Here is a 25,496-nt window from a genome sequence, read left to right on the forward strand (position 1 = left end):
CGGGCATCCAAACCCTGGTGCCTGTTCTGTGAGACAAGCACTTCATCAACTGAACTGTCGCCCCACCCACATGTGTCCGCCTGTGAGGACTTTGCGGATTCCCTTCGGGAAGAGGTCTCTGCCGTTGGCAGGGAACACAGCTCGCTCCTCTTGTCACGTCATCACCAGCCTGCAGAGCGCCGTCTTGGTTGGTGGCGTTGGTTAGTCCCTTCCCGCCCGCTCCTATCGTCTGATCTCTTTGTCCTTCTCCAGGTACACTTACAAGATGGGCTTCAGCCCAGGGCACGGGAGAGGGGCTTATTGTTCGGATACTTGGCGGGATTGGTGCCCTTGCTGTTCTGGGGCTTGCCATGTACTCTGAAGAACCAGTGGCAACAGAGGCTGCACTGGGCAGCTGTGGGACTGGTGGGATGTAGTAAGGGTGCTTTCCGAGGGTCTTTACCAAAATGCTTGAGGTCAGGCTGGGAGTGGCTAATGGCCCTTCCCGGCCTCAGTCCAGAGACCTGGGCCTCTAACGTTCGCAGAGAAAATTGGCCAAATTGTGAGGCTATTAGGACAATGCTACTGAGTCAAGGAGGCCACATGGATGCAGTAGGAAAGCAGATGTTGTAAAAGGAAGCCAGGCTTGGTGGCACAACCTGCAACTCTGGTTTCTCAGGAGAATGGAATGAGATTACAAGCGCGAGTTCTTGAAAAGTTAAGGAAGGCTTGTCTTAAAATAAAAACTCAAAAGAGGACTGATGGTATGTCTTAAGTGGTAGACCCTCTGCCTAGAATCCCACAGTGAGAGGCTGGGGTGTGGCTCAGTGGTAGAGCCCCTGCCTAGAATCCCCCAGTGAGGGGCTGGGGTGTGGCTCAGTGGTAGAGCACCTGCCTAGAATCCCCCAGTGAGGGGCTGGGATGTGGCTCAGTGGTAGAGCCCCTGCCTAGAATCCCCCAGTGAGGGGCTGGGTTATGGCTCGGTGGTAGAGCCCCTGCCTAGAATGCCCCAGTAAAGGGCTGGGGTGTGGCTCAGTGGTAGAGCAGCTGCCTAGAATCTCCCAATGAGAGGACAGCATGGTCCAGTGACAGAGGTCTTGCTTAGTATGCCTGAGGCTTTGGCTTCAATCCTTTATACTGCAAAACCACGTACATGCATACATGTGTAAATAGAGACAGGGAATACAGGGGAGGTCAGATGCCATTGCCTGGGCCTGTCCTGATATCTGTCGTTACATGGCAGGCCTAGCACCTCATGTGAGGCAGGACTTTCTCCTTCAGAAAGTCTTCAGGCCCAGTGCCTGTTTGGTGGGTGGGGGTGGGGGTGGTGGCTGTTCTCTGCACCCACTCTGTGCTGCACATCTGTGCCGACTGTGACTCACATGGGAAGTGCTTGCGCTGGCAATTTAGCTCATTCAGAAGTGCCGTCCTGAAGCGCCTGTGGCTGACAATCTTTCTCCCATTGTGTGTGGAGTTGCACTTCCCTCCCCCTCGCACCGTGTTCTGGGATCACCCTGGGTGTCTTTGAAATCCAGAACCTCCTGAAAGGCACTAAGTAGCTATTCAGGAGCGAGGAAACGACAGCGAGGTGTCTGCACGTGCAGCTCTATTTTAGGATACCCCTGTGGGGTACACAGTGGGGGATGCGTCCCCAGTCCTGGGGATGTTCATGCCAGGCCTCATGGCTCTAACCTCTTACCTTCCCTGCAGTGCCCGGGGTCTGGAGAGGGCCCAGCAGCAGCTCCAGGATGAGGTCCGGCAGGTCAGTGCACAGCTGCTGGAGGAGAGGAAGAAGAGGGAGACACACGAGGCGCTGGCTCGAAGGCTCCAGAAGCGCATCGTCCTGCTGACCAAGGTACAGCCCTCCCAGCACGCCCACGCCTGGCCTCCTCTCTCGGCCGCCCATGTTCATCTAGACCTCTGTGAAGTTGTTGCCTGTCTGTCCTCACATCTTGAGCGTGGATCCCACTTCTCCTGGTGTACAAGCCAGGCACCGTTCGGACCTTCCCAGCTCCAGGCTGTAGTGGAACAGGTCAATTAGGCTGTGCCCACTTAGTCCAGCTTGGAGGACAGTCTTTTGAATGGCAGAAAGAGTCATTCAGTGCCCAGAGCGGCAGTGTAATCCTAGAACTTAGGAGACTGAGGCAGGAAGGGACATTGTTAATGGAAGGCCAGTCTGGACTCTGTGCCTTGACCCTCTCAAAACAAAATCCAAAAGAGTTTTCTAGATTCAGCCTCTCCATGTGCTGACCTGAGCTGGCGCAGCGTTCCGGGGGAGTGTTCTGTAGGCTGGCCTTCCTCAGTGGTGGCTAGCCCTCCCGCCCTTTGCTGCCAGCAGCAGCAGAGGAAGCTGGGGTGGGCCTCGTCCTGGCGCAGAGCGAGCATGGCCGCTGGTCCCCAGTGTACAGAGCTGATGCTGTGCTTCCCAGCAGAGTGATGCGCTCTCCCGGTGCCCAGGCCTCTCTCAGCTTGCTGGCTTGGGGGCTCTCTGACGTTGTATGCCATAGTGGTATCTTCAGGTATGAATGGAGGCTCCTAATGAGTGTTGTGGAGAGCATCTCCTGGACTCTGGGTTTCCAAAGCACAAGGAAGGACAAGCTGGATTCGCCTCAGGGTACTCAGCAGTAGGGAGTCCATCTTACTAGGTGGAGGCCCACTCTCACCTCGATGGGGTGTGGTGGGCATGAGGCCTAGGAAGTTGGTGTACCAAAAGATCCAGGGCGTGTGTGACCAGCTCTGTGCTTGGCGGTGTCTGATGGAAACCTGAGTCTTTGCTGCTGGTACTTCAAGTTAGGACTCTGCTCCAAAGCGAGCCATTCTTCTACTACTTCCCACTTCAGTTTCTCAGCTTCCCCTGAGAGCCCGGTGCCAGTCCCTCAGCGTCTTGTAAAAAGGAGATCTGGCATTTGTGTTAGCCTGAGGGGCAGGGCTGAGCCCTCTCTTCAGACCCCAGGGTCCCTGCAGGTGGCCCTGGAAAAGAGGTGACTAGACCGTCGTCTCATAGCAGCTTAGGCCCACCATTGTGCCTTGGCTGAGAAGATGCTCAGCTGTTGGCATTGTTCCTCTCTGGGCCTCAGCATCATCCTTTGCTGCCCAGCACCTGTCATTGTGAATCCCATGTGATGGGAGTATGTGGTCATGGCCCTCAGGCTTGACAGTGCAGTGGGAAAGCAGCAGGGCGCTCAGCCGTCCACTCAGCAGCCCTGACAAAGACAAACACTGCTGTGCGCACTGACATGGAGAAGCTGTCGGAGGTGAGGCTTAAGCAAAGACCCAGAGGATTTACTGTTTACCAGAGCATGTGAAGAGAACTGGCCCTGTCCCCGAAGAGGCTTGGTCCAGGGAAGATGGCTGTCGGAGAGCTGCCAGTGATGCCAACATGCAGGTGCATGGTGCCAGCAGGAGGTGGGCGCCCTGGTCTGCTGGCCCGTGGGCAGCTCGGCACAGTGCTGGTGCAGGGTTTGCCCGCGCTGGTGGCATGGGAAGACAGCTGGCTGTGGGAAAGCTCGAAGAGTAGGCGGGGCGGGGGTCTGCTTGATAGACCTGCGTCCTGTGACCCAGGACCTCCACACTGTGTGATAAAAAGAAAGAGACGGGTGCTGGGAACCTGATTGCTCCCTGCTGTCTCAGGACCGTAGCGCAGACTCCGCAGTAGTCAGCTCAGCAGGATGGTCCCCAAGTGCTCCTGGTGCGCTGGGGAGGTGTTAGTGCAGCCGCCTCCTCACGCTCCCGCCAGCCCAGCAGCCAGGTCTTTGTCTTGTCCAGGGAGGCTCTGCAGTGCAGGCCCAGGAGGTGGAGCCTGGGCATTGTTCGGGGGAGACTGAGTCAGCACATGCCTGTTTCATGCTTCCAGCCTGTCTTGCCCCGCCGGCCAGCCCCTGGAATTCCATAGTTTGTCCATCTGCCACACGCTCTGGCTCCTTGGAGAAATCCCTCTGGGGCCATAGCTGTTTCATCTGCTTCTGGAGAAGTCCGTGGCATGATCTGGGTGTGTGTGGTAGAGTTCCGATACGTGTGCCCCACATGGTCTGGGCGTTTTTTTGTGGGCTGGGCTCTGTAGCATTCCCACGTCTGTGCACTCAAGTGGTCGGTGTATCCCTGTGGGCTGGCTTATCCCGTGGCTGCTGTGGCCGCTGCTGTGTCACAGTGCTGATGCAGCGTGGCCTCTGTTGAGCTGCCGTGCTTCTGTGAACAGATCCTGCGAGGCTTGTGCCTGGTGTCCTGTGTGGGTGCCTCTACACCTAGGGCTCCACGTCAGGAAATTTCTGCTCTCCTCTCAGAACGTGAAAAGCGGATGGCTCTCTGGTCCAAACTGGCCTCCCCCTGACCTCTGCTGCACTCCTGGCCTCACTCTGATGGAGTGGGAAGGTGGCTATTGATTACTCAACACTGACTGATTATCTATACCAGCTGTCCCTCCGGGAGATGCAATGGATCAATAGCCATTGCCTTCCCGGCCCTGGGTCTGGGATGTAGGGATTTGACTTGCGAGCCAGCCGGAATGATGCAACCATTCATTAGGCTGGTCTGGCAAGGCTCCAGGGGCGTTGCCACCTGATTTCATAGGCCTGGCATAATGTCCCCTGCTGGTGCCTGGTGTCTTGGACTCCTGCCTGGCTTAGCTGTGGTGGGGGCGTGTCCACTCTTCGCTGCTCCGTGGGAGCTCAGTCTGTGGGACTGCCCACCTCTGCCTGTCCTTGCCTCTGTGCACCTCCAGCCCATCCCCCTGAGGGGATGATGTGGGTCCTGTCCAGCGCCCGTCTGCATGACCCTGGAACTGGCTGTGGTGCTCCGCCTTGGCATCCCCTCCAAGGGGCCTCTTTGCCTGCTTCACATTTTAGTTTACAGGGCTTGGCATGCACAATTTTGTCTCGAGACCTTTATTAAGTGGCTCCAGTCTAAGGAGTTAATTGTTACTGATAGCTAAGAGTATAATTACCTTGGTAAAATATCATGACTATTTTAAGCAATTGAAAATTGGCTTCTGGCACTGGGTGAACACAAACCATTTTCCTATTTGAGACATGCTATTTCCAGTGTGCACTAATATTCTACACCATAGTTGCAGAACCCTATTTATAGAATGTAAGCAAGATTTTTATTTTTATTTTTATTTTTATTTTTATTTTTATTTTTATTTTGATTTTGATTTTGATTTTTGATGGAAGAAAGCCTTCCACTTTCCCCATTTGGTTGCCCAAGGTCCCCGTGAGAGCAGTCACTAGGGACACACATTCTAGAAAGCAGGGCTGGAAGGCGGTGGCTTTCTGCGCCTTTGGTGGCCACTTTCATCTTCTTATATGGTACTTGCAGAGGCCATTTGGATGTCGTGGTGATGTCCTGTCTTGGAACCCCTCAAATTGTCTTGCCCTTGTCTCTCATTTGCCTGGAGCTTGACTTCGTGGTGAGTCCCCGAGACTCTGCAGGCTCAGCTTCTCCAGCTCTAGGGATGCAAACAGGAACCACTACATGGCTTTCTCATGTGGGTTCTTGGGTTCTAACTCAGGACTTCATGCTTGTCAGGCCAGCACTTGACCAGCTCAACTGGCTCCCCAGCCCTGGACTTTGCCCACTGAGGGACAAGTGCTTTGCATGCCGAGGAGTGAGTGGTTTACACCTGCTTTAAGCAAGTTCCCGGAGTAAGTTCCTGGGAGGTGAAGGCTGTCTGTCCTTTGAGCTTTGTTCTTTCCTGTGAAATGTTGTCTGAGTCAGGATTCTCCACAGACCCAGTGTGTCAGGGCCTCTGCTGTGGCAGGATCATGAGCTGGCAGGCACTGCGCCCTGAGGTGCCGCCCACAGCAGTGGCTCCAGCGTGGCATCCATCCCCAGAGGCCAGCAGCGGGCTTGGCCACAGCACCTGCCTCTTCTAGTACTTCTGTGAGCTCCCAGCGCACAGGAGGGATTCTGGGCCTCCTCCTCCACCAGAAGCCCAGAAGCCTGGTGCGCTTCCCTCCACTCCTGACCTGCGGGGGTCATGACTTGTCCCTCCTGTGTGTGGCACTGTATGATTCACGGACTGCTCCTGTGAGAAAGCTGGAGACCAATGCCACGTGTGGACTCCTGTGGCCCCGGGAGGACTATGGGCAGGAAATGGGTGCCATGTCCAAGGGTCTGGGAACCTGGTGAAGGCTGGGGAGCAGTGTGGTGCTGGGCGGAGGCTCACCAGGCTGCCTTGCTCAGCACTTGCTTTGGAGTGACTTGATTCCCTGCCTGCTGGACCTCTGTCGAGAGGTCAGAGGCCACATACCTGTGCTCCATAGACATAAAGGGAAGCACCATGTGCTCAAATTCTTGTTTGTCGTAATGTGCCAGTGTTGCCAGCTTTCTGCTTGGAGACCTCCTACAGGGGACAGCACTCCTGTGCTCAGCGCTGGGCAGGGCCCAGTCTGCAGATGTGCACCATGGCAGTGGCAGGCTCCCTGGCTACCAGACCCTGTCCCACTCTATGATGCTAGGTGTGGGTCAGGTGGGGCGCCAGCCCTGTCTAGTGGCAGAGGGGCTGTGATTAGCTGGAGGTCTCCCTAGCTAACCCATGTAGGGAAATCCATGTATCCATGTAGGGTTCTGTAGGGTTACTGTGTGTGTGTTTGTGTGTGTGTGTGTGTGTGCGCGCGCGCGCGCTTCTTGGTTAGCTTCCCCAAGTGTGCGCATGTGTATGTGTGCTCAGCATGTGTGTGTTTGTTGGTTAGCTTCCCTGTGTCTGGTGTGCACGTGTGTGTTCATGTGTGTGTGTGTCACCAGTCCACAGTGTCTGACCACTTCACTTTTGTCACAGAGCATTATGCTCTGGAGGTCTGTTCTCATTGCCGGTGCTTGTTCACTCGCTGCTCTTGTGACCGTGGGTGAACACACCGTGAGAGGCCCTTTGGCCTTTCCCAGTGTGGCTGGTGCTGTGGAATGTTTGGGAACGTGGCAGTAGGCCCTCGTGTCCCCTGCCTTTGCTTGGCCATCTTCTCCGCAGCGAGCTTTGCCCTGAGGGCTGCTTGTGCACACGGCAGTGGCAGCGAGGCTGCAGCAGGCCGCTGCCTGCCCCGGTGGCCTCGTGCTCCCCTCCCTCTCACCGCTTCTGACTCTAGTGTGGCCCAGCTGCGGGCTGACACTGGTGCAATCCAGGCCCTGCTCCTCAGCGAGAACCCTGTTGTCGTGTGGGCCTGAGGTTGCTAGACTTCCCCATTGTAAATCAGCGTTCCACCATGTGAGTGGCTCACTTTTGTGCACGCGTTGGAACACTGAGTATATGGCCGACAGCTCTGCCCTTGGGGGGCCACGGGCTTCCTAGGCTTAGCAGACGACCACCTGCCACCCAGGTGCCAGGTGACGGTGCCGCTTGCACGCTGCCAGGAATATGGGGCCTTCCTCATCCTCTAGATTCATAGCAACACTCCAGGTCTTTAGCCTCTCGAGGCTCCCTAGGGATGAGCAGGAACTCTGGACGCTGGGTGTGACCCCTGCATCGGGATAGGACCCTCTTCACCTGTGGCTCGCCTCTGCTCTCGTCACCATCTCTGTGTCTGCAGGTGAACAGACGTTCTTCATTTTAATTGCAGTCCAGCGTATCGATTCTTCTGTCTGCCGGCACTCTGGGCCTCTTGATTAAGTGTCTCTGCCGACTCAAGTCAGGCAGATATTAAAGGGATCTCACAGCTTCCTCCGAGCTCTGTATGGCTTTACCTTTGTGCTCGTGTCTGACAGGCATCTGGAATTGGGTTCGGAGTGTGATATGAAACAGGTGCCTGGGCTTGTTCCATCCTCCATGATGTTGAATGGCTCTGCTCGCAGAAGGAGCATCCTTTGGCCAGTCCATGGTAGACTGCTGTAGAATCCATATCATCAGCATCTTGTGTCTGTCTGCCAACGTCATCTGGTCTAAATTCCTACTTTAAGATAAGCACTGACCAAAACAAAGAAACAAATAAATAAATGATAGATAGATAGATAGATAGATAGATAGATAGATAGATAGATAGATAGATAGATAGACAGAGCGAGCTGGGCCTGGTGGCACACACCTTTATTCCCAGCACTCAGGAGGCAGAAGCAGGTGAATCTCTGTGAGTTCAAGGCCAGCATGGCCTACAAAGCAAGTCCAGGACAGCCAGGACTACACAGAGAAACCCTGTCTTGAAAAACCAACGATAAAAATTAAATAAAGTGTTGATATCTGTCCATGGAATCTTCCAGATCTGTTGGCCTTTTTTTTTTTTTTTTTTTAATTTTTTTGCATTGGTGTTTCACCTACATGTGTGTCTGTGTGAGGGTGTGAGATCCTCCAGAACTGGAGTTACAGACAGTTGTGAGCTGTCGTGTGGTTGCTGGGAATTGAACCCAGATCCTCTGATGATCAGCCAGTGTTCTTAAGCTGAGCCATCTCTCTAGCCCCAGATCCATTGTTCTTTACAGTTCTTTAGCTGAGGTGGCCCAGGCCTGTGAGCTCAGCTACCAGCCCTAGATCAGCATGGTCTACAGAGTGAGTTCAAGGCCATTGTGAACAAATTAGCAAGACCCCACTGCAAAAGAAAACATGAAGAATTGCCCAGGAAGGGTTGCAGAAATGGCTAAGGGGTGAAGTGAATGGATATGAGTGTGACCCTCAGGACCCACATAAGAAACAGAATAAGTGGGCTGATGAGGGGGCCCAGTGGTAAAGCTGCTCGCTGTCAAGCCTGATGACCTCAGTCCCTGGAACCCACATAAAGGTGGAGGCAAGAACTGACTCTGTGAAGGAATCGTCTGACTAATGCCTGTGTGTCATGGAGCCCACCCCCCTTAGTAAATAAACAAACAAATAAATACAGTTGAAAGGAAGAAAAAGAGGCTGGAGAGCTGGCTCAGCTGCTGCGACTCCTGCCGTTTTCCAGGGGCCAAAGGTGCAGTTGTAGCAGCTTCATTGGGATGCTGGAATGGCCTGTAATTGTAGCTCCAGGGGGTCCATCACTCTTTTTTGGCCTTTGTAGACTCCAACACAAGCGTGGTGCAAGCGTGCATGGTGCACGCATACATGCATGCATGCGCACACACACGAATTAAATCTTGAAAAGTTTTTTGTACTTCTCTTACACGGGCAGCTGCGCACCCCCACACAAAGATTACTCCAGCAGAATGCTTGCCCACCACACCCACGGCCCTGGCTTCCGCCCCTGGGACAGATAAATAAGTAAAGTGAGTGCTCCCGAAGATCTGTAGGGCTCCACACCTCCCCATGCGGTACTACACCTCCCACGAAATGCTGCTGGGGTAACGGCTCAGGCTGCAGAAGTTTATGGATCATTTTCGGGAGAAATCATATCTTGGTGTTGTTTAGTTTTATAAGTGGCATTAACCATCCCTCATTTACTGAGATGGTCTTTAATTTTTCACAGCAAGTTTTATAGATTTTACACTAAAAATCTGACATGGCATTGGATTTTCCTCCCTGACTATTTTCTACTCATGGTGTATGCTCTTTTTTAAAGGCTTATTTTTAGTTATGTTTAGTCTGGGGCAGGGGCAGTTCATGCACGTATGGAGGTATCCAAGGGCCGAGGTGTCAGATCTCCCAGAGCTGGAGTTACAGGCAGTTGTGAGCCTCCTGACACGAGTGCTGGGAGGCCCGCTTGGGTCCTCCCCAAGACTAGGAAGTGCCCTTAACCCCCAAGCCATCTCCCCATCCCCTTCTGGTGGGTTTTAGTGGTGACTCTGAGGCATTTATGTTCTGTCTGCTGGGTATGATCAGGCCTGCATGATGCCTCCTCTAGATGACTTCGCTGCCCCTCAGTGTGTGGGGAGCATGCTGGAGGGGGGCCGTCTGCGCACTGCAGGGTAGAGGCGGTAGAGGCGGCAGCGGCTGGCGGCGAATGTGTGGGGTTTTCGTTTGCTGGCCATGAAGTCACAGGAATTTGTGATGGCAGAGAGTGTGCCTCACGCCTGTGACCGAGCTCCTCCTGCTGCACTTCTGGAGTAGTTGTGCTGTGGATGGGCATGGGTGGCTGACACTGCCATGCTGTCTCCCGTTGGAGCTTGCATTGCCTGTGTAAGCGTCTTATCAAGCAGAGGTGTGTTTGTGCTTTTACTGTTATGAATTAAGCTGTATCACAGTAGAGCAGCTCTAGGCTTATTATTATTATTACTGTTATTATTATTATTGTCTCCTTGTGCTAGCACATGCCTGCCACGTCGTACCTGTGAAGGCCAGAGGCCAACCTTACGAGTTCACTCTTTCCACCTTTATTAGTTTCTGGGTTTCACAGAGTCACCTGCCTTGCCAGATCCAGTTTTAGGTTTCTAGCAGGGGGCAATATGGCAAGTGTTGCTGGCACCCTTTCCTGTTGCCTTTTGTCTGTCTCCCATCTCCTAGGTTCTGGGATCAGTGTTCTCATGTGGAGACCCCTTGGCACTGTGAGGGTTGATGCCATCTGGGGCGAGATGGGCTAGGATTTCCACACGAAGGCGGCCTAGAGCTTTTCCCACCGTGGACACCTTCTGTGCCTGTCTGGTCACCTCGCCCTCCTGGTACTGCCTGGCGTCCCAGGCCGGGCCTTCCTGTGTGTCCTGTTGGACTGCATTCGGTCCTGATTTTGGCCATGCATCTTTGTGATTCCTCAGTGTTTGTCACAGCTCATCACTCTTTTCTTGAAGTCACCGATTCTCACCTCTGTGCCCGGCTGGACCCCTGTCTGGATGGCCACCTGCTAGAGGGCATCCCAGTGGCCCATGGGGGTCCACAGGTTTTAGCAGTCGGGCTTTGTATGGGCATGAGTTGCGAGTACACAGCAGTCCTTGGTGTGGGCATGCTGGGCTGAGTTGAGCACTTTCTCTGTGAGTGTGCACAGGTGGCGATCGAAGAACAGCTGCAGACCCCTTCCTCAACTTCTTCACTTTGGTTTTAGAGATGGGGTCTCTCATTGTCCTGGAGCTTCCTGAGTGGGCTAGATTGGTTGGCCCCTGAGCCCCAGGGATCCTCCTGCCTCTCCTGCCTTGGCCCTGGGGTTGCAGGTGGATACCACACCCACCTTTTGTGTAGGTGCTGGTGATCTAACTCAGCTCCTTGTTTGGGCAGCAAGCGCTTTTCTACCTGAGCTGCCTCCTCAGCCCTAGACTGGTGTCTTTTACTTAGGAAGGTGACTTCAAATCCCGCCACATTTTTCTTGGCTGGTGGCTCAGTTTAAAAGCCACCATTACCATTGCAGAGCATGGTGCACTGCGGCTTACCCAGCATGCACCGGCTGCTGGATTTCAGTTGCCTCTGGGTTCTAGCAGACTTGAGTAAGTAGGTTTAAATGGGGATGTGCTCCTCAGCAGTGTCTGCTGTGGGCACACTGCTCAGCTCTGAGCACTTAGGGTGCCAGACCCTTTCGCACGCAGCCACCCTTACCCCATGACAGTTTCCACATAGAGGACTTCCCTGTCCTCTTCTGAGTCTCCTCAAGGCTGTGGCTAGTGGAGAAAGGAGATAGAAAGACAGGGGAGGTGTGTGGGGATTCAGAGCAGTTCTGCCGAGGTCGCCTGGCGGCACTGTCTTAACATCAGATTCATGACGGAATGTCTTCTGTTTGGTTTGCACTCTCTGTCTGTCTGTCTGTCTGTCTGTCTCTCTGTCTCTATGTAAGGATGACCGCATGCACTCTGGCCAAAGGAGGATACCAGCTACCCCCACCCCGTTTCTATTACTCATTTCCTTGAGACATAGTCCCACTGAGCCCGGACCTTGCCAGTTGTCTAGACAGCAATTCCCCATGATCTTTCTCTCTCTGTGCCCCAACTCTGGGCTACAGGCATGTGTAGCCAGACCCACCTGTCTTATGTGGGCACAGAGATTTGAACTCAGGTCCTCATGTTCCACAAGCAAGCACTCTTAACCCCTGAGCCATCTCAGCCCTCTGCTCTGGCACTTGCCCTTTCTGTTGTGGCCCTGCTCACCACCCTGGGACCTCCACAGAACCTGTCTCTGCTCTTGTTCTGGCCTTGTAGTGAGTGGTGGTCCCCTGTCTCCAAGGCAGGTGTGAGTGGTAGGGGGAAGCTCCATGGCCAATGGGTGCTGGCACTGTGCTGCTTGCTCAGCTGCCCTCCAGCTGTTGGTAGCTGTCCCTGGTCCTGGCTTGGAGCTCCAGGCTCAGGCACTTCGCTACTGCCCCATCCTCATCCTCTTTCCACTGTCCCTTGAGAGTGGGACTCCAGGCACAAAGAAGGGAGTCTTCCTGCCTGCCTGCCGCCTTCTCTGTGAGGAAGATTCTGGACCACGGGGAAGCTGTTGTTGTTTGTGAGGCGGTGTTCTCCATAATGCTGCATCCTCCTGGCCCTTTGCAAAGCGATCCTCTGGCAGCTACTCAGGCTGTGGGATCCAATTGAGGTCTGAGTGCGGCTTAGAGGCTTGGCGGAGGCTGCTTGGCAGGAGCGGATGCTTTGCTCTCGAATTCTCTTCTCACTGCGACCCCCTGCACAGTCTCAAGCCAGAATCAGTGTGTAAGGCTCTGTGCAGTAGGGTTTGCTTCTATGGGCTGGTGGTGAGGGAGTCCCTCTTAGGTTGTTAGGGCTTGAACCATAGCCTTCAGCATGATTGACAAGGGCCCTGCCAACTGAGCAACAACCCCAGGTCTTTGTAAAACATTATTAAGTTACCCAGGTTGGCTTGAACTCCGGGCTCTCCTGCTTCAGTCTCTTGGGTAGCTGGGACAGTAGGCCTGTGTAATCAGGCTTGTCTGGGAATCCTTCCTGTTGTCTAGTGTTGAGACGGAAGTCTGTGCACATGAATTTGAGTCCATGTGGGTCCTCCGGGTTTTCTGGGAGTGAGCAAAGGGGCAGGCCTTTTCTGAGGTGTGGCCCATGGTATTCCCCCCTTCTCTCTGCCCCTGGTACCTAACCTTTCTCCTCCCCCTGCTTGCTGCAACGGGGAGAGGCTCGCCATCATCCTGGGCCTTTCAGGTCTGACCACACATGAGCGATCTGACCACGCTGATTACTCTGGCACAACTTGAACTGTAGATTCTGTGTGTGTTTGTGTGTGTGTGTTTGTGTGTGTGTGTGTTTGTGTGTGTGTGTGTGTAAGTGTGTAGGCCAGAGGTTTACATCAGGTTTCTTCCTAAGTCATTTGCTGTGTCAGGGTTTCTTGCTGATCCCAGATATTGCCCAGATACTCTCCGTTCAGCTAGTTCAGCTAGCCAGCTTCTGGGATCTGTTGCTGCCCCCTGCATGCTGGGTGGTCGTGGCCACTTAGCTTTTCATATGGCTGCCGAGGGTCTGCTCTCCTCCTCACTGTGGAACTCCTCGGCACTTCCTTTGACGACTTTAGGACACACACACACACACACACACACACACACACACACACCCCTGAGTGCGTCTCTGTGGGGACAGTGCTCAGGGTTCCTTCGTGCTCTCCCTTGCAGCTTGTTTAGAGGTCTGTCTGGGTAAGCACAGAGTGCCTGCATCGCTGGGGCGGGCCTGTGTGCTGCTGGCCTGTGTGCTGCGGCTGAGGTGGGAAGTCTTTCTCATCTGGTGGAGGGCCAGAATTCCCCAACTGCTACAAGGGTTCGCGGAACCCTACCTCTCTGCCCAGGGTCTGCTGTGTGGCCAGCTGGCCCTGAGCAGGAATGTGGCAGCCGCTGCTTTCCATCGATGCGCCCCTGGATCTGCTGTTTCTCTCTCCTTCCCCCATCGCAGGCCATGTGTTCCTTGTGGTCACTCTCGTGTGTGGCTGTCTGAGCGCGTCAAGCACATGCGCAGTGTGCCATGCTGGGTAGACGTGACAGTTGTCGCGTCTCCCTTTCTTTCTTCATGGTGGCTCTGCCTCGGACCTGGATACAGAATGGTCCCAGGTTCGTTCGTTCGTTTGTTTGTTTCTTCTTTCTTTTTAAAAACAATTTATTTACTTTTAATGTTTTCTAGTTTTTCGATATAAGGTTTCTCTGTGTAGCCTGAGGCAGTTTTTTACTGTTATGGAATTCACTCTGTAGAGCAGGCTGGCCTGGAACTCACAGAGATCCGCCTGCCTCTGCCTCCCTGAGTGCTGGGTTTAAAGGTGTGTGCCACCTCCACCTTTTATGTGTATGTGGTTTTGTTTGTTTGTTTTTGCATGCATGTGTGCATTTCATCCTGTGTGTGCATGGCCTGAAGAGGCCAGAGGATGGTGTTAGACCTCCTGGCTCTGGAGTTACAGAGCGTCGTCAGCCACCCCGTGGTGGTGGAGATTGAACCTGGGCCCCTGGAAGAGCAGCCAGTGTTCTTCTCTGCTATGTCTAGCCCCTGTGCCTGGGTTTCTACACTACCAGCCCTGAGCCACACTGCAGGGAAGCAGCATGCAGTGGGACAGTTCTGTCACAGACAGAACCTGTTCGTGCTCCCCAGCCAGGTTCCCATCCAAGCTTGCTTCTCCATACTTAAAAGTTTCCTCACTTTTGCTGACATTGGCAGGCAGTTTGGAGCAGCTGCTGGGATGTCCCTCAGCCTCTCTTCCTGCTGGGGAGTTGTTCTGTGTGCCTTGATGGCCCTCTCTTCACAGCTAGCAGGGTCCAGTCTGAGCTGTGACATGAATGTTCAGGTGTTTGGGAATCGCCTGCTCATGCCTTTCTGGGTCCTATTTCTCTCTCTTTTTTTTTTTTTTTTTTTTCAGACAGTCTCATGTGACCCAGGCTGGCCTCAAACTTGACCGTAAAGTTTTGATTCTCCTGACTCAATCTCTTCATTGCTAAGATTAAAGGTATGTGCCACTTTTTCCAAATTGAACCCCGGACTTCATGGATGCCGGGCAAGCCCTCCGCCAAGCCACATTTCTGCCCTCTGGGACCCATTTTGCCTGTCAGAAAAGAAGGCATCCATTTGGTCTGGGAAGGTGCCGTTTGCAAGGCTACTTGCAAACCATCCTTGGTACAGTACTTCTGCATTGCCCCCCCCAAGAGTGCCACTGCAATTGGGTTGTGACGGGGAATAAGTTTTCAGGGAGAAAAGCAATTTTAGAAACTAAAATGAGATCAACCCAAAATCCCTTTTGTTCCTCTGCAAGTGGCAGATGGCTCTTAAGATACGGGTTCCTGGGTGTGTGTGCAGGGGCGGCTTGGGGTTCCCTCTGGCCACTGTAGCTGACTCAGGAAAGCAAGGTGACCTTCATGCAGGCCGCTCCAAGGACCTGATGGGGTCCCTGTCTCTCCAGGCCTCAGACCTGCCCAGGGAAGATCACGCTTTTCCTGTTCACCCTTTTGCAGCCCTCTGTGTGCCTCAGGGCTTTTGCCTGTGCTTTCCTTGTCCCCTGGCGCTGCCATTGTCCTGCCCAGTACTGGCTCACCTGTTTCCCTCTCTCCTTGCTTTTGACGGGCCCTTTGGCACAGCTATTTCCAGCCAGTCAAAATCTGGCAAACGCTGGGCTCCCTTGTCTCATGGCTGGGCAGGCTGAGGGCACAGAGAAGGCACCTGCACAAGGTCATGTGCCCAGGGAGGATGGCAAGCCAAGCTGCCCTGCCCACATGTGCCATGGCCAGCATGCATGGAAGATAGGTGGCCCTGTGGCTACCCTTCACAGGAGCATCTGGAGACATTGATACCAGATAGCAGCTACAGATGCTTTGGCTTCTGTTCCCTTTGGTGTTGGTTTCATAGCTTAAAATTAGCTGTTTGGAGGCTGGTGACAATTGTACTTTTTGGTTTCCCAACAATAGAAAAGGTGGAGCCATCCGTGATGGGATAGAGAGGTATGTGGTGGAGAGCATACTACCCTGTTCCTGACACCATCTGTCCTTCCCTGCGGTTAGCACCCACATTTTGGGTGATGATGGTCATCAGTCAGGACCTGTTGTGGGTCCTGGTCTTGGTGGATGATGTCTGAAGACAGTTAGCCTGTGTGTTAGTGTCTGTCTCCCAGGTATACTGGCCTGCCACTTTCTAGTGCATCCCACCCCAAAGGACACCCTTTAGGACTCTGCCCCTTCAGTACTCTTCAGAAAGGCTCCAGGGGGAAATCTAAGTAGGATGCCTCTGGGGGGTTGTTTTCTATTAACCTTGACTTTCTAAAGTGCTGCAGTCACACGCCATTGGTGTTGATCTTCAGAGCTGTGGTACACACCCTCAAAACCCAAGCCTGAGGGTGCTCAGCACTGCCCTTCATCGTCCTGGTCCAGGGAACACGTTCACTTGCAGGTACTCAGCTCACAGCTCGGCTGGAGCTTACAATGCCAGTATTACCACATGTCTAGTATATTCCTTTAATCCAGCACGTGGGAAACAGAGGCAGGGAGAGCTCTGTGAGTTCAAGGCCAGCTTGAGCTACAGAGTGAGACCCTATTTCAAATGGCTAACAGCTGCCAAAACCAGAACCCTTAGCTGGGGTGGCTGTGGAATCCCAACCCAAGGCTGCACAGTAATGAGAGGGCAGGGCCTGGCTTGGCTAGGTGTCCAGGGAGGCCCCGGTCTGGCCTTCTCCACTCAGCACAGGTGGCCTATGGCTTAGGCTTGTGGGGGACACGTGGCCTCCATGTCCAGGGGAGTCGACATAGCACCTGGGTGCCACCAGAGGCCCAGCTTGTCCCTGACACTGTGACTGTGGTTCATCCCTCTGCCTGCAGTGAAGACTTTGTCCAACTTTTTCACACAATTTCGAAGAAATCCAAATCTTTGAATAACCTTGGTCCTGAAAGGAAAGGCGCTGGCTGCAGGTGAGAATTGATGGCTGCTCAAAGGCATGGTTCCCTGCCAACACAGCCTCTAGAGCGCGGCTTCCAAAAATAGCCACCACAACAGTGCCGCTGGAACCGGGCCCTGCTCCCAAGATGTGAGTGTGCGGCAGCCTCTCCTGCTGCCCGGCCGTCACGTCTGCCCTTGGCCTGCTGCACAATAGCTCAGCACTGGGGCTGTGCAATTCCTCACATAACCGGCTTCCGTCATGCTTGGGTTTTATTTGTTTTTGTTTTTATTTGTTTGTTTTTGTTTTCTCTGTGTAGCCCTGTCTGTCCTGGACTGGCTCTGTAGACCAGGCTGGCCTCAAACTCACCAAGATCCGCCTGCCTCTGCTTCATAGAGTGCTGGGATCACAGGTGTGTGCCACCACCCCGGCTTCTTCTCAGCTCTTATGTGGGCGGCGGATCTGAACTCAGGACCTCACACTTCTGTGTCTGGCTGTTTACCAGCTGAGCTGTGTCTTCAGGCCCTGGTCTCTGTTGGTGAGGTCTTTTTTAAACTTTTCTGTGGGAGTTCTGTTATCTTGGAGGCTCAGCCACGTGCTGACTCCACCCAAAGGAACCAAGGTGCTTGCTCCTGCCAAACGAACCTACTTCTATGAAGCATTACCACTGTAATAATCCTGTGGGGCTCGGGGAGGGGAAAGCCCTTTGAGATGCTACTAGAATTTGCACAGTCTTGTTTTTGTAGGAGAGGAAGCTGCACCTGGCTTAGGATGGATGGCTGCCTGGGAACTGGGGCCAGCGGGGTGGGGAAGAGCATCCTGAGCACGTGTGTGTGTGTGTGTGTGTGTCAGTCAGCTTGTCTCTTGTTCATGTTGCTCTAAGACTCATGTCTTAGAGGCAGGGCCGCTAGTGTTTGCACACAAGTGTGAGGATGAGTGTTTGTGTACCTGTGAGCAGGCTTTGTGTACATTGTGTGAGTACGCTGTGTGTGTATACATGTGTGGCTGTATATGTCTTGGAAAGCTGGCATCTTCTGCTCTTGTGCTGTGTTTCCTGTGGGACTCCTGTGGAACAGGAAACCCAGTGGAGGGGGACCGCAGTGGCCATCGTAATAGTGATTAAATAGCAATAACGCAGGATCAGTATTTACAGACCTGAGGTGCTGCAACTAGACGGTATTAAATATCATCCATCACCAAGTGGAAAGCGGTCGATAGCTGGGGTGTCGTTTGGAAGTAATGTTCTGTTGCTTAACTTCCCCAGCAAAGACTCAGACTGGCCCCAGTAAAATCCCAGGAAGGAAGAGGGGAAGTCCCATCCGACTAGCACGCCACCAGCTTGCTTCAGAGTCCTTTCTAGGGTTGGCAGTGCTGTCACAGGGGCTGAGCTGTCAGCCTGCGCCAATGACACGGAGTGAGCCCGAGTGCATGCTCATTACTGGCTTCGCCTTAGGTCAGCTCATCCTGAGTCTGCAGAGCCAGGGAGAGCTGGGAAATGGTGCTGGCCAGAAAGGCCCGGGGACCAGAGGAGAGAGCAGAACAGGCTGATGGTGGTTTGACGGAGTGGGGCAAGCAGGACAGGAAGCCCAGGGCTCTCCTAGGGCCTTTCCCTCTCCCACTAAGCCCGGTGGTGGGTTTCACCCAACCTGGGGTGTTAGTGGCCCGGCCCAGTGTGTGGCTGGGAGAGCATTGCTACAGTCCCCCTTAAAAACGTTGGGAGTAACCCCAGGTTAGGGTCCTGCCTGCCCTTTGAGAAGAAGATGGGATGAAGGGTGGGCCTTTGCTAGCACAAGACACTGCCTGTGGCTCTATGAAGCCTGGGCTGATTGTCAGCTCAGTCAGTCAGTCAGTCAGTGCACCCATGGTGGTCTGCAGAAGTCTTTCTGTCAGCCTGTATTGATGTTCTCTGCTCCAGTGCATGATTTCTGGACAAATCATATTCACATTCACTTCCACCTTTCAGAGGTTTTCAGCTTTTCTAGACTAGAAGTTTCCAGTGTGTTAAAGAACCCACCTCCTGTCAGCCTCCCAAGTCAGGCCGAGGAGGGAGGTGCTATACCGCCCAAGTGTCTGATGTCGCCTGTGGGCAGGCTCTAGTGAGAAGGGGGCTTGCCTGGCCATTTCCTGTGTTCTCGTGGTTTGAAGGCTGTCTCGCTAGGCAACTCCCAAAGCAGCTGGGGACACTGCAGAGCGTGCAGGCCTGGGAGGGCCTTCACTGTGGAGAGAGGCAGTCCTGTCAGCCTGGCTTGGTGATAGCTCGTGCGTGTGCACCTCCACCACCGCAGGAGGAGGCTGGTTTAGGGCCTGGTGGTTTGTGAGGGACGCCTCCTCCCAGGTGCAGCACTGGAGTTCAGAACTCAGCCAGCCTGCCCAGGAGCCAACCCTCCCTCACAGTGCCTCCACCCCTGGGACAGGGAGAAAGTATCATACTGTATGGGACTGTGCCGCCTTCTCTGTGGGGTACCTGGGCCTCTTTCTGGGCCCCTTGGGAGGACATTGTTCTTAGCTGTGACTCAGATCTTCCTTCATTTTCCAAAGCAGGCCTAGCTGATGGCATCCTGAGCCTTGCTTTTGGCCATCTTCCTGGGACAGGTTCTGAGGTGGCCCTGGCAGAGGCTCACTTGTTAAATGATAAATTGGCTTTGTGTCATTCTCTCTTCTCTTTCCTTGAGGAGTCCTGTTAAATTTTTCACTTTGCTCTGGGGTCCGCAAATCCCAGTAAGTGACCGTTGTTCTTCTGGGGCTTCCCCCGGCGCTGTAATAAGCCCTTATAAAGGGCTCCATCCGCAGCCTGATGGAAGTCTCTAAATAAATTAGATCCACTGGTTAGCCTTCGCCAGTGATTTTTATTAACCTCCGGTTAAAGAAATATTGCTAGCTACAGCAGCATGATTTACTCCAGAAGAAGCCAGCCTCATTTAAGCCCCCTGCGTGCTCCCGGGAGGAACGCATTATAGGAAATGCAGAGCCATGGCTGACTTGGGGAGCGTGCTTGGGGCAGGGCAGTGTTTCTATAGTGACCGTGGGAGGAGGCATAGTCCACAGCTTGTGGTGGAACAAGGTCAGGTCGAATTCATGTGTCTCCAGAGCAGGGCAGAGGGCAAGGGACATGAATTGAGTGGGAGTGGCCTTCATGCCAGTAATGCCTTGGCAGTAATGTGGCTCCTGTGTTTCCTGCTTCCATTGGCTTCCTCTAGCTATGCCATCTCCTGGGAGCTGTGGTCTGGCCCCAGTTGGCTAAGTCAGTACTCAGCCTTTTGTGCTCAAGCATTTCAGGCTTCTTCCTCATGAAGAACAACACACTCCATGCAGCTGCTGGCTGGTCAGGAAGATGGAGACAGCCCAAGGTGCCTGGAACTCAGTGCATACTGGGGATTTGTGTCTGACCTCCAAGCCCCAAGCTGGTTCTGAAGCTGCTGAGCCCAGTTGCCAGTCACCTGAATGATGTTCCCTCGGGTGCTTGCCGCCACCTATGCAGGGTGTGTGGTTGAAAAGACAGGTTCATCTCTGCCTCCTTCCACGAGGAGCCACTGTTGCTGGACTGCTGTCCCCTCCCTGCTGGTGGCCCCAGGCAGGCTTTCTGAGCCCTGATTGCTGTGCTAGGCCCTGGCTGTGGACCTCAGTCACCACCAGCACACTGCAGCCTGCCGGATGAGGTGGCAGCAATCCTCCAAGAGCTCAGTGGTCCCGGCCACCTAGTGGAGTTGATGAGACGGGAGCCAGGGAGGAGGCTGACCTGGGAGTCCCTTGCAGCCTGGCTACTTTAGACTTGGCAGCAGACAGGAGTTGGTGCCCAGGCTGTAGCTGCTCCTCCCCAGCTGCGGCTTGCAGAAGGCCCTGGAGGAGATGGCTGCATGGTTTTTCGGAGGGTTAAAGTTAATTAAAGAGCTCTCCCATGCTTTCATTTCCTTGCATCTGCCAGCTATTTACATGCGAATGCGGACCTGCTACTGAGGCCTGGAAAGATGTCAGCTTCTCTGCACACCCTGCGACAAAGTCGCCAGGAGCCAGCCCATCCCAGCACATTGTGTGCTTGTTCCATGCCCCTGTGGACAACAAGGGAGGGGCCCAAGCATGCTTGGAAGTCAGCAGCAGGCCTCCACCTCTGACGCGTCTACCTCTGACGCGTCTTCGTGGCTGACTTGAATTTTCTCCATTAAGGCTGCTGCTTGCATGGCGTAGCTGAATGCATTATGCATGGTAATATCTTCAAATAAGCAATTCTGTAAATTAGGAGGATGTAGACAGGGGACAAACTTTGGAGTTCAGGGCTGTGCTTCCCAGGAGCCCTCTTCCTGGCCAGGGTATTCATTAGCAGTAGGCGTCAGGGCTATCCTTGAGTAGAGGTGGCCGTGGTTTGCATGTTGAGTGAGTAAATGAATACAGGTAATGTGTAGGGTGTAAGTGCAGGGCGGGAGGCCATGGTGCTGGCGTGTTCACAACATTAGAAGGTGGGTGCTAGTGTTCATTCTTAGTAGCAGGCAGTCCCCTGCTGTTGTCTCAGGGTGATGTTCTTCCTGACCTCTGCCTATGGGCACAAACCAACTTTCCTTCTCCCTTGGACAAAGCTGGGTGTGCCCTGGAGCTTGCTTTGCCGGCAGACAGTCAGGGAATGCAGACTAGTGTTGTGTAACTTTTCCTGGACAAACACACAGGAACATCCAGTCAAAGCAAATGGTGTGAATGCCAGACGAAAGCACGATTTCACCCAAGTCCAATCTGGTGAGATCAGCGGGTTTACTGAACGTTCTTACAGCACACAGGTGAAGGTTACTGAGAGGGATTGGGGGCATGTGCAAACATCTGTATCACCACAGTCTGCATCCAGAAGGGATGCAGATTCCATGGCGCTCCCCTTAGGACCAACCTGTGTGTGCCCGTAAGTCAGAAAAGAATCACCTCAGCGTTGCATAAGAAACGCAACCAAAGCAAAAGTAACCTGGCAGAGCAGTTTTATTTAGGAAAAAGGGTATGACATGACCAAAACTGGGCTGTAAGCACACCGGGCAGGAAGTTCACTTAGTTTTTATTTTAACACAAGTGGTGAGTGGCTTATCCTATTGGTAGAAGCTCAGCTTTACAGTCTGACATGATTGGCTAATTGGTGCAAAGGGGTAGGTTGTGATACAGTCAGATCTGAGGACTGCCTAGGTATACTAACATCTCCCGGGATCACTTGCAGGGTCGGGAAGGCATATGGGTAATAGTTGGGATCCCAGATTGAATTTCCTGACCCTTTGTAGGATGAGTCAGCAGCTCTTACCATTATGAAAGGCTAGCTACCACTGTGTTGTTCTGTTCTGGTTGCCATGGCTACAGTGACACGCAGCATTTAGGTTCAGTATCACCTCTTGGTAGCTGACCTTGGTGATGTGTTCCCACTGTGTACCTGGAGGAAACCCTGTCCCGGTTGGTGCAAGGGAAGGGCAGTGAACTGTTGCTGTGTTCTCCGCCTGCACAGCAGGTGTGACAGTGGTGGCCACTGACAGCAGAGGCGAGCCCAGCTCTGTTCCATTTGATCAAGAGCTGACTGGTTTTTTCTAAGGGATAGTCGGGGAGTTGGGAGTCTGAAAAGTGACAATCTAAAAAGTGGGTGAGAAGGTTAGTCAGGGTGAACCCGGCCAGACAGGTTGTATGGTGCTACAGCCATGGGAGTTAGGCTCCCTCTCTATGGACCTGGGAGACTTAGACCTCCTTCTTCCAGTTGGGGCCATTTCAGAGGAGGGCTTTTAACTCTAGGAGGTCTGCACCCAGATGTATCAGCGCGACAGAGATGGGGTGCAGTGTGCAGGGTCTTCTCTTTCCTCTTTTACACCATGAGGCCGTGTAGGTCAGGTGCTTGGGCCTGCCGGTTCTTGCTCAAAGGGACACCCCTCCGTCCCCTTTTATTTGTGGTAATGGAGACTGAACAAAGGATTTTGCAGTATCAGGCAACCAGCTGTCACTGAGCCCACCCCCAAGTCCTAACTCTGGACTCCAAGGCCAGCATGTTCTACTGCTGAGCCATTCCCTAGGTCCCAGTGGGGATTCTAGGCAAGAGCTCTACCATTGAACTCTGGCCCCTGCCCCTCAAATAGGATTCTAGGCAGATGCTACTGCCGAGCCCAGCCCTCTTCCTGTGCTGCAGCCCAGGCTACCTTTGAACTTCTCGTCCTCCTGCTCAGCCTCCTAAGCAGCTAGGTTGTCAGGTAAACATCACTGAAGGTCGGCTGTCTCCTGCTGGCAATATGTGCTGTTTCTTTAAAGTGGTGCTTCTAAAACAGTGAAATCTGTTCCTGAGCACTGGCTAGTACAGGCAGATGTGGGTCAAATGCCCAGGCCTTCTCAGAGGAAAGAGCAGTTACCTCCACAGCCTGTTGCAGCTGAGTGCTACCCTGCACACTGCAGAGAGTGACCAGGGTCTTGGTCTGGTGACAGCTGCAGAGGAGCACTGTGCTCTGGGGATAGCATTTGCCCTTGGGAGTACAGGCTATGTGCTTTGAGTGGCACCTGTTTACATAGAAGTGAGCTGTTGAGTAGGTGGATGGCAGGAGACATGAGTCCAGGGTTCTCTCTGCTCGACGTGATCAGCCTGGGGCAAGTGATTGCTGGGCTGCAGGCATTGAGCTGGGGATACCCCGGGAGCATGGGTCCTGCTTACTCTAGAGGCAACTGCATCTTCCTCAAGATCTTAGCCAGTTAGCACACACCCCTCCTCACTCTGACATTTGGGAGCAGTCTAGAAGGCAAAGGGTCGCACTGTAGTGAGTGCACCCTTCTTCCAGAAGATGGCCTGGAGGACAGATCGCTGCCATGGAGATGCGGTAGGAAATGCGGAGGGAGACCAAGAGCTTGTTGGAGTGTCAGCGCAGAGCGCATTCACTGCCTCCTTAAGCAAACTGATCCGGGTGTGTCAGAGTGCCCCTGAAAGCCAGTGTTTCCTGAAAGCCAATGTTGAGAGCTCTGGAGGGTTAGGGAGGCAGTGCTGGCTGGCCCAGCACACGAATTGCAGACCCCTGTGTGAGTGGGCTACAGACTCACTCAGTCTCCAGTGGTGTATAGGTCCTTCTCTGTAGTTGTGCCTTCCGGTGGTAGTTTTCCACATGTTGTCTGCAGGGGAAGGCCAGGCCCAGCTCCATTCTCTCACCTGGAGAGCTGTCACCTGTCACATGTCCATGACAGAATAGCGGATCTGTTCCTTTAGCCTTTTCCCAGTGACTTCCAACCCCAGTCCTTCTGTGGAGAAAACACCAAGCAAATTCCAGTGGTGGCGTCTCACAGGCTGCCAGAGCGGTCCTCAGAATGGCCCAGGTCACAAGAGATGTAGAAAGCCAGCAGGATTTCTGGAGTATGTTGCTAGCAGGCAGCATCGTGTCGTGAATAGAACTGGGGTGAGGGATCCTGGAGAGCAGTGGAGCGGGGGTGGGGCCTGAGGCAGCTGGATGTCTCTGCATTAGCTAGGAACCATTGCCTGTGCCCCAAGTGTGCCATGGGTACCAGGAGGCTGGGCGTGGTTTGTGACATGCCTGCTATTTTCCCATTCTTTGTAAATCTAAAGCAGTTCTAAAAAATACAGCCTGCTACTTGGGAGGAGAAGCCAGCCTGGCTTTCTTCTGGCAGAGGCTGGGGGCTGTGCTGCCTGCTGAGGGTGGGGCCTCCTCTGGGGCTCTGGTGACTTGAGGAAGAGGAGCACTTGGCCTCAGGAGTGAGGGGAACCAGAGGTGGGCTGCATCCAGCTGACTACTTCTGACAGTGCTGGTGCCCACCTGTAGCCAGCCTGGCTTTGGGCGTCTGAGTGTATGACACCATTTTGACTGTTTCCCACGTGCCCTTGCAGCATGTGGCCTCTGCCCTACATCTGGGACACAGCAGCTCTGTTTATAGAGCATCAGGCAAGAGCCTTGTCTTTGGGGATGTGCTCTCTAGGGCAGCTCTCTGAGCCTCTTCTGTAAGGGTCCTGGCTGGGATCAGAGGCCAGCAGTGGGGTGCAGGCCATGGATTCCCCTCTGTAAATTATGGGCTGTGAGAGGAACTTCCAGCATCAGGCTGGGCATCTGTGGACACTGCATGTCTCAGTCACAGCCAGATGGGAAGCTTCGTCCAGTGTGTGTTCAACCTTTGACATTGTGCTATGGTTCCAAGTTCAGGCTTGGAACGGTGCAATTGAGTCACAGCCCCTCCACCCCCACTCACAAATTATTCACTTTGTTTCCCAGCTGTAGCCCCTTCCCTGTCCCCTCCCAATCCTACCCTCCCTCCCTCTTCTCCTCCCATGTCCCTCCCCCAGTCCACTGACAGGGGAGGTCCTCTCCCCTTTCCCTCTGACCCTACCTATCAGGTCTCATCAGGACTGGCTGCATTGTTTTCCTCAGTGGCCTGGTAAGGCTACTTCTCCCATGTGGGAGGTGATCAAAGAGCCAGCCACTGAGTTCATGTCAGAGACAGTTCTTGTTCCCCTTACTAGGGAATCCATTTGGAGACTGAGCTGCCATGGGCTACATCTGTGCAGGGGTTCTAGGTTATCTCTATGAATGGTCCTTGGTTGAACTCATTGGCACAGGAGACAACTTCCTGAACAGAACACCAACAGCTTAGGCTCTCAGATCAACAATCAATAAATGGGACCTCATGAAACTGAAAAGCTTCTATAAAGCAAAAGACACAGTTGTCAAAACAAAACGACAGCCTACAGACTGGGAAAGGATCTTCACCAACCTTATATCTGTCAGAGAGCTAATATCCAGAATATATAAGAACTTGAGAAGTTAAACAGCAACAAAGCAAGTAATTCAGTTTAAAAAATGGGATACAGAGCTAAATGGAGATTTCTCAATAGAGGAATATGCTTAACATCCTTAGTCTTCAGGGAAATGCAAATCAAAACCACCCTGAGATTCCACCTTACACCCATCAGAATGGCTAAGATAAAAAAAAAAATCTCAAGTGACAACACATG

The 25,496-nt window shown here is 53.4% G+C and overlaps 1 protein-coding gene across 3 annotated transcripts in view; it reads left to right on the forward strand.

Moving 5' to 3' along the window:
* Mad1l1 (mitotic arrest deficient 1 like 1) overlaps positions 1-25,496 on the forward strand; it is a 299,318-nt gene that overhangs the window by 120,380 nt on the left and 153,442 nt on the right. For all 3 annotated transcript variants that reach the window (XM_055598665.1, XM_055598664.1, XM_055598666.1), the window contains one exon: positions 1,690-1,834. In XM_055598665.1, coding sequence (XP_055454640.1) covers positions 1,690-1,834 — 145 coding nt within the window. The remainder of the gene's footprint in view (positions 1-1,689; positions 1,835-25,496) is intronic.

Source organism: Psammomys obesus, unplaced genomic scaffold (assembly GCF_907164565.1).
Source record: "Psammomys obesus unplaced genomic scaffold, mPsaObe1.curated_primary_1811, whole genome shotgun sequence".
Classification (NCBI taxonomy): Eukaryota; Metazoa; Chordata; class Mammalia; order Rodentia; family Muridae; genus Psammomys; species Psammomys obesus.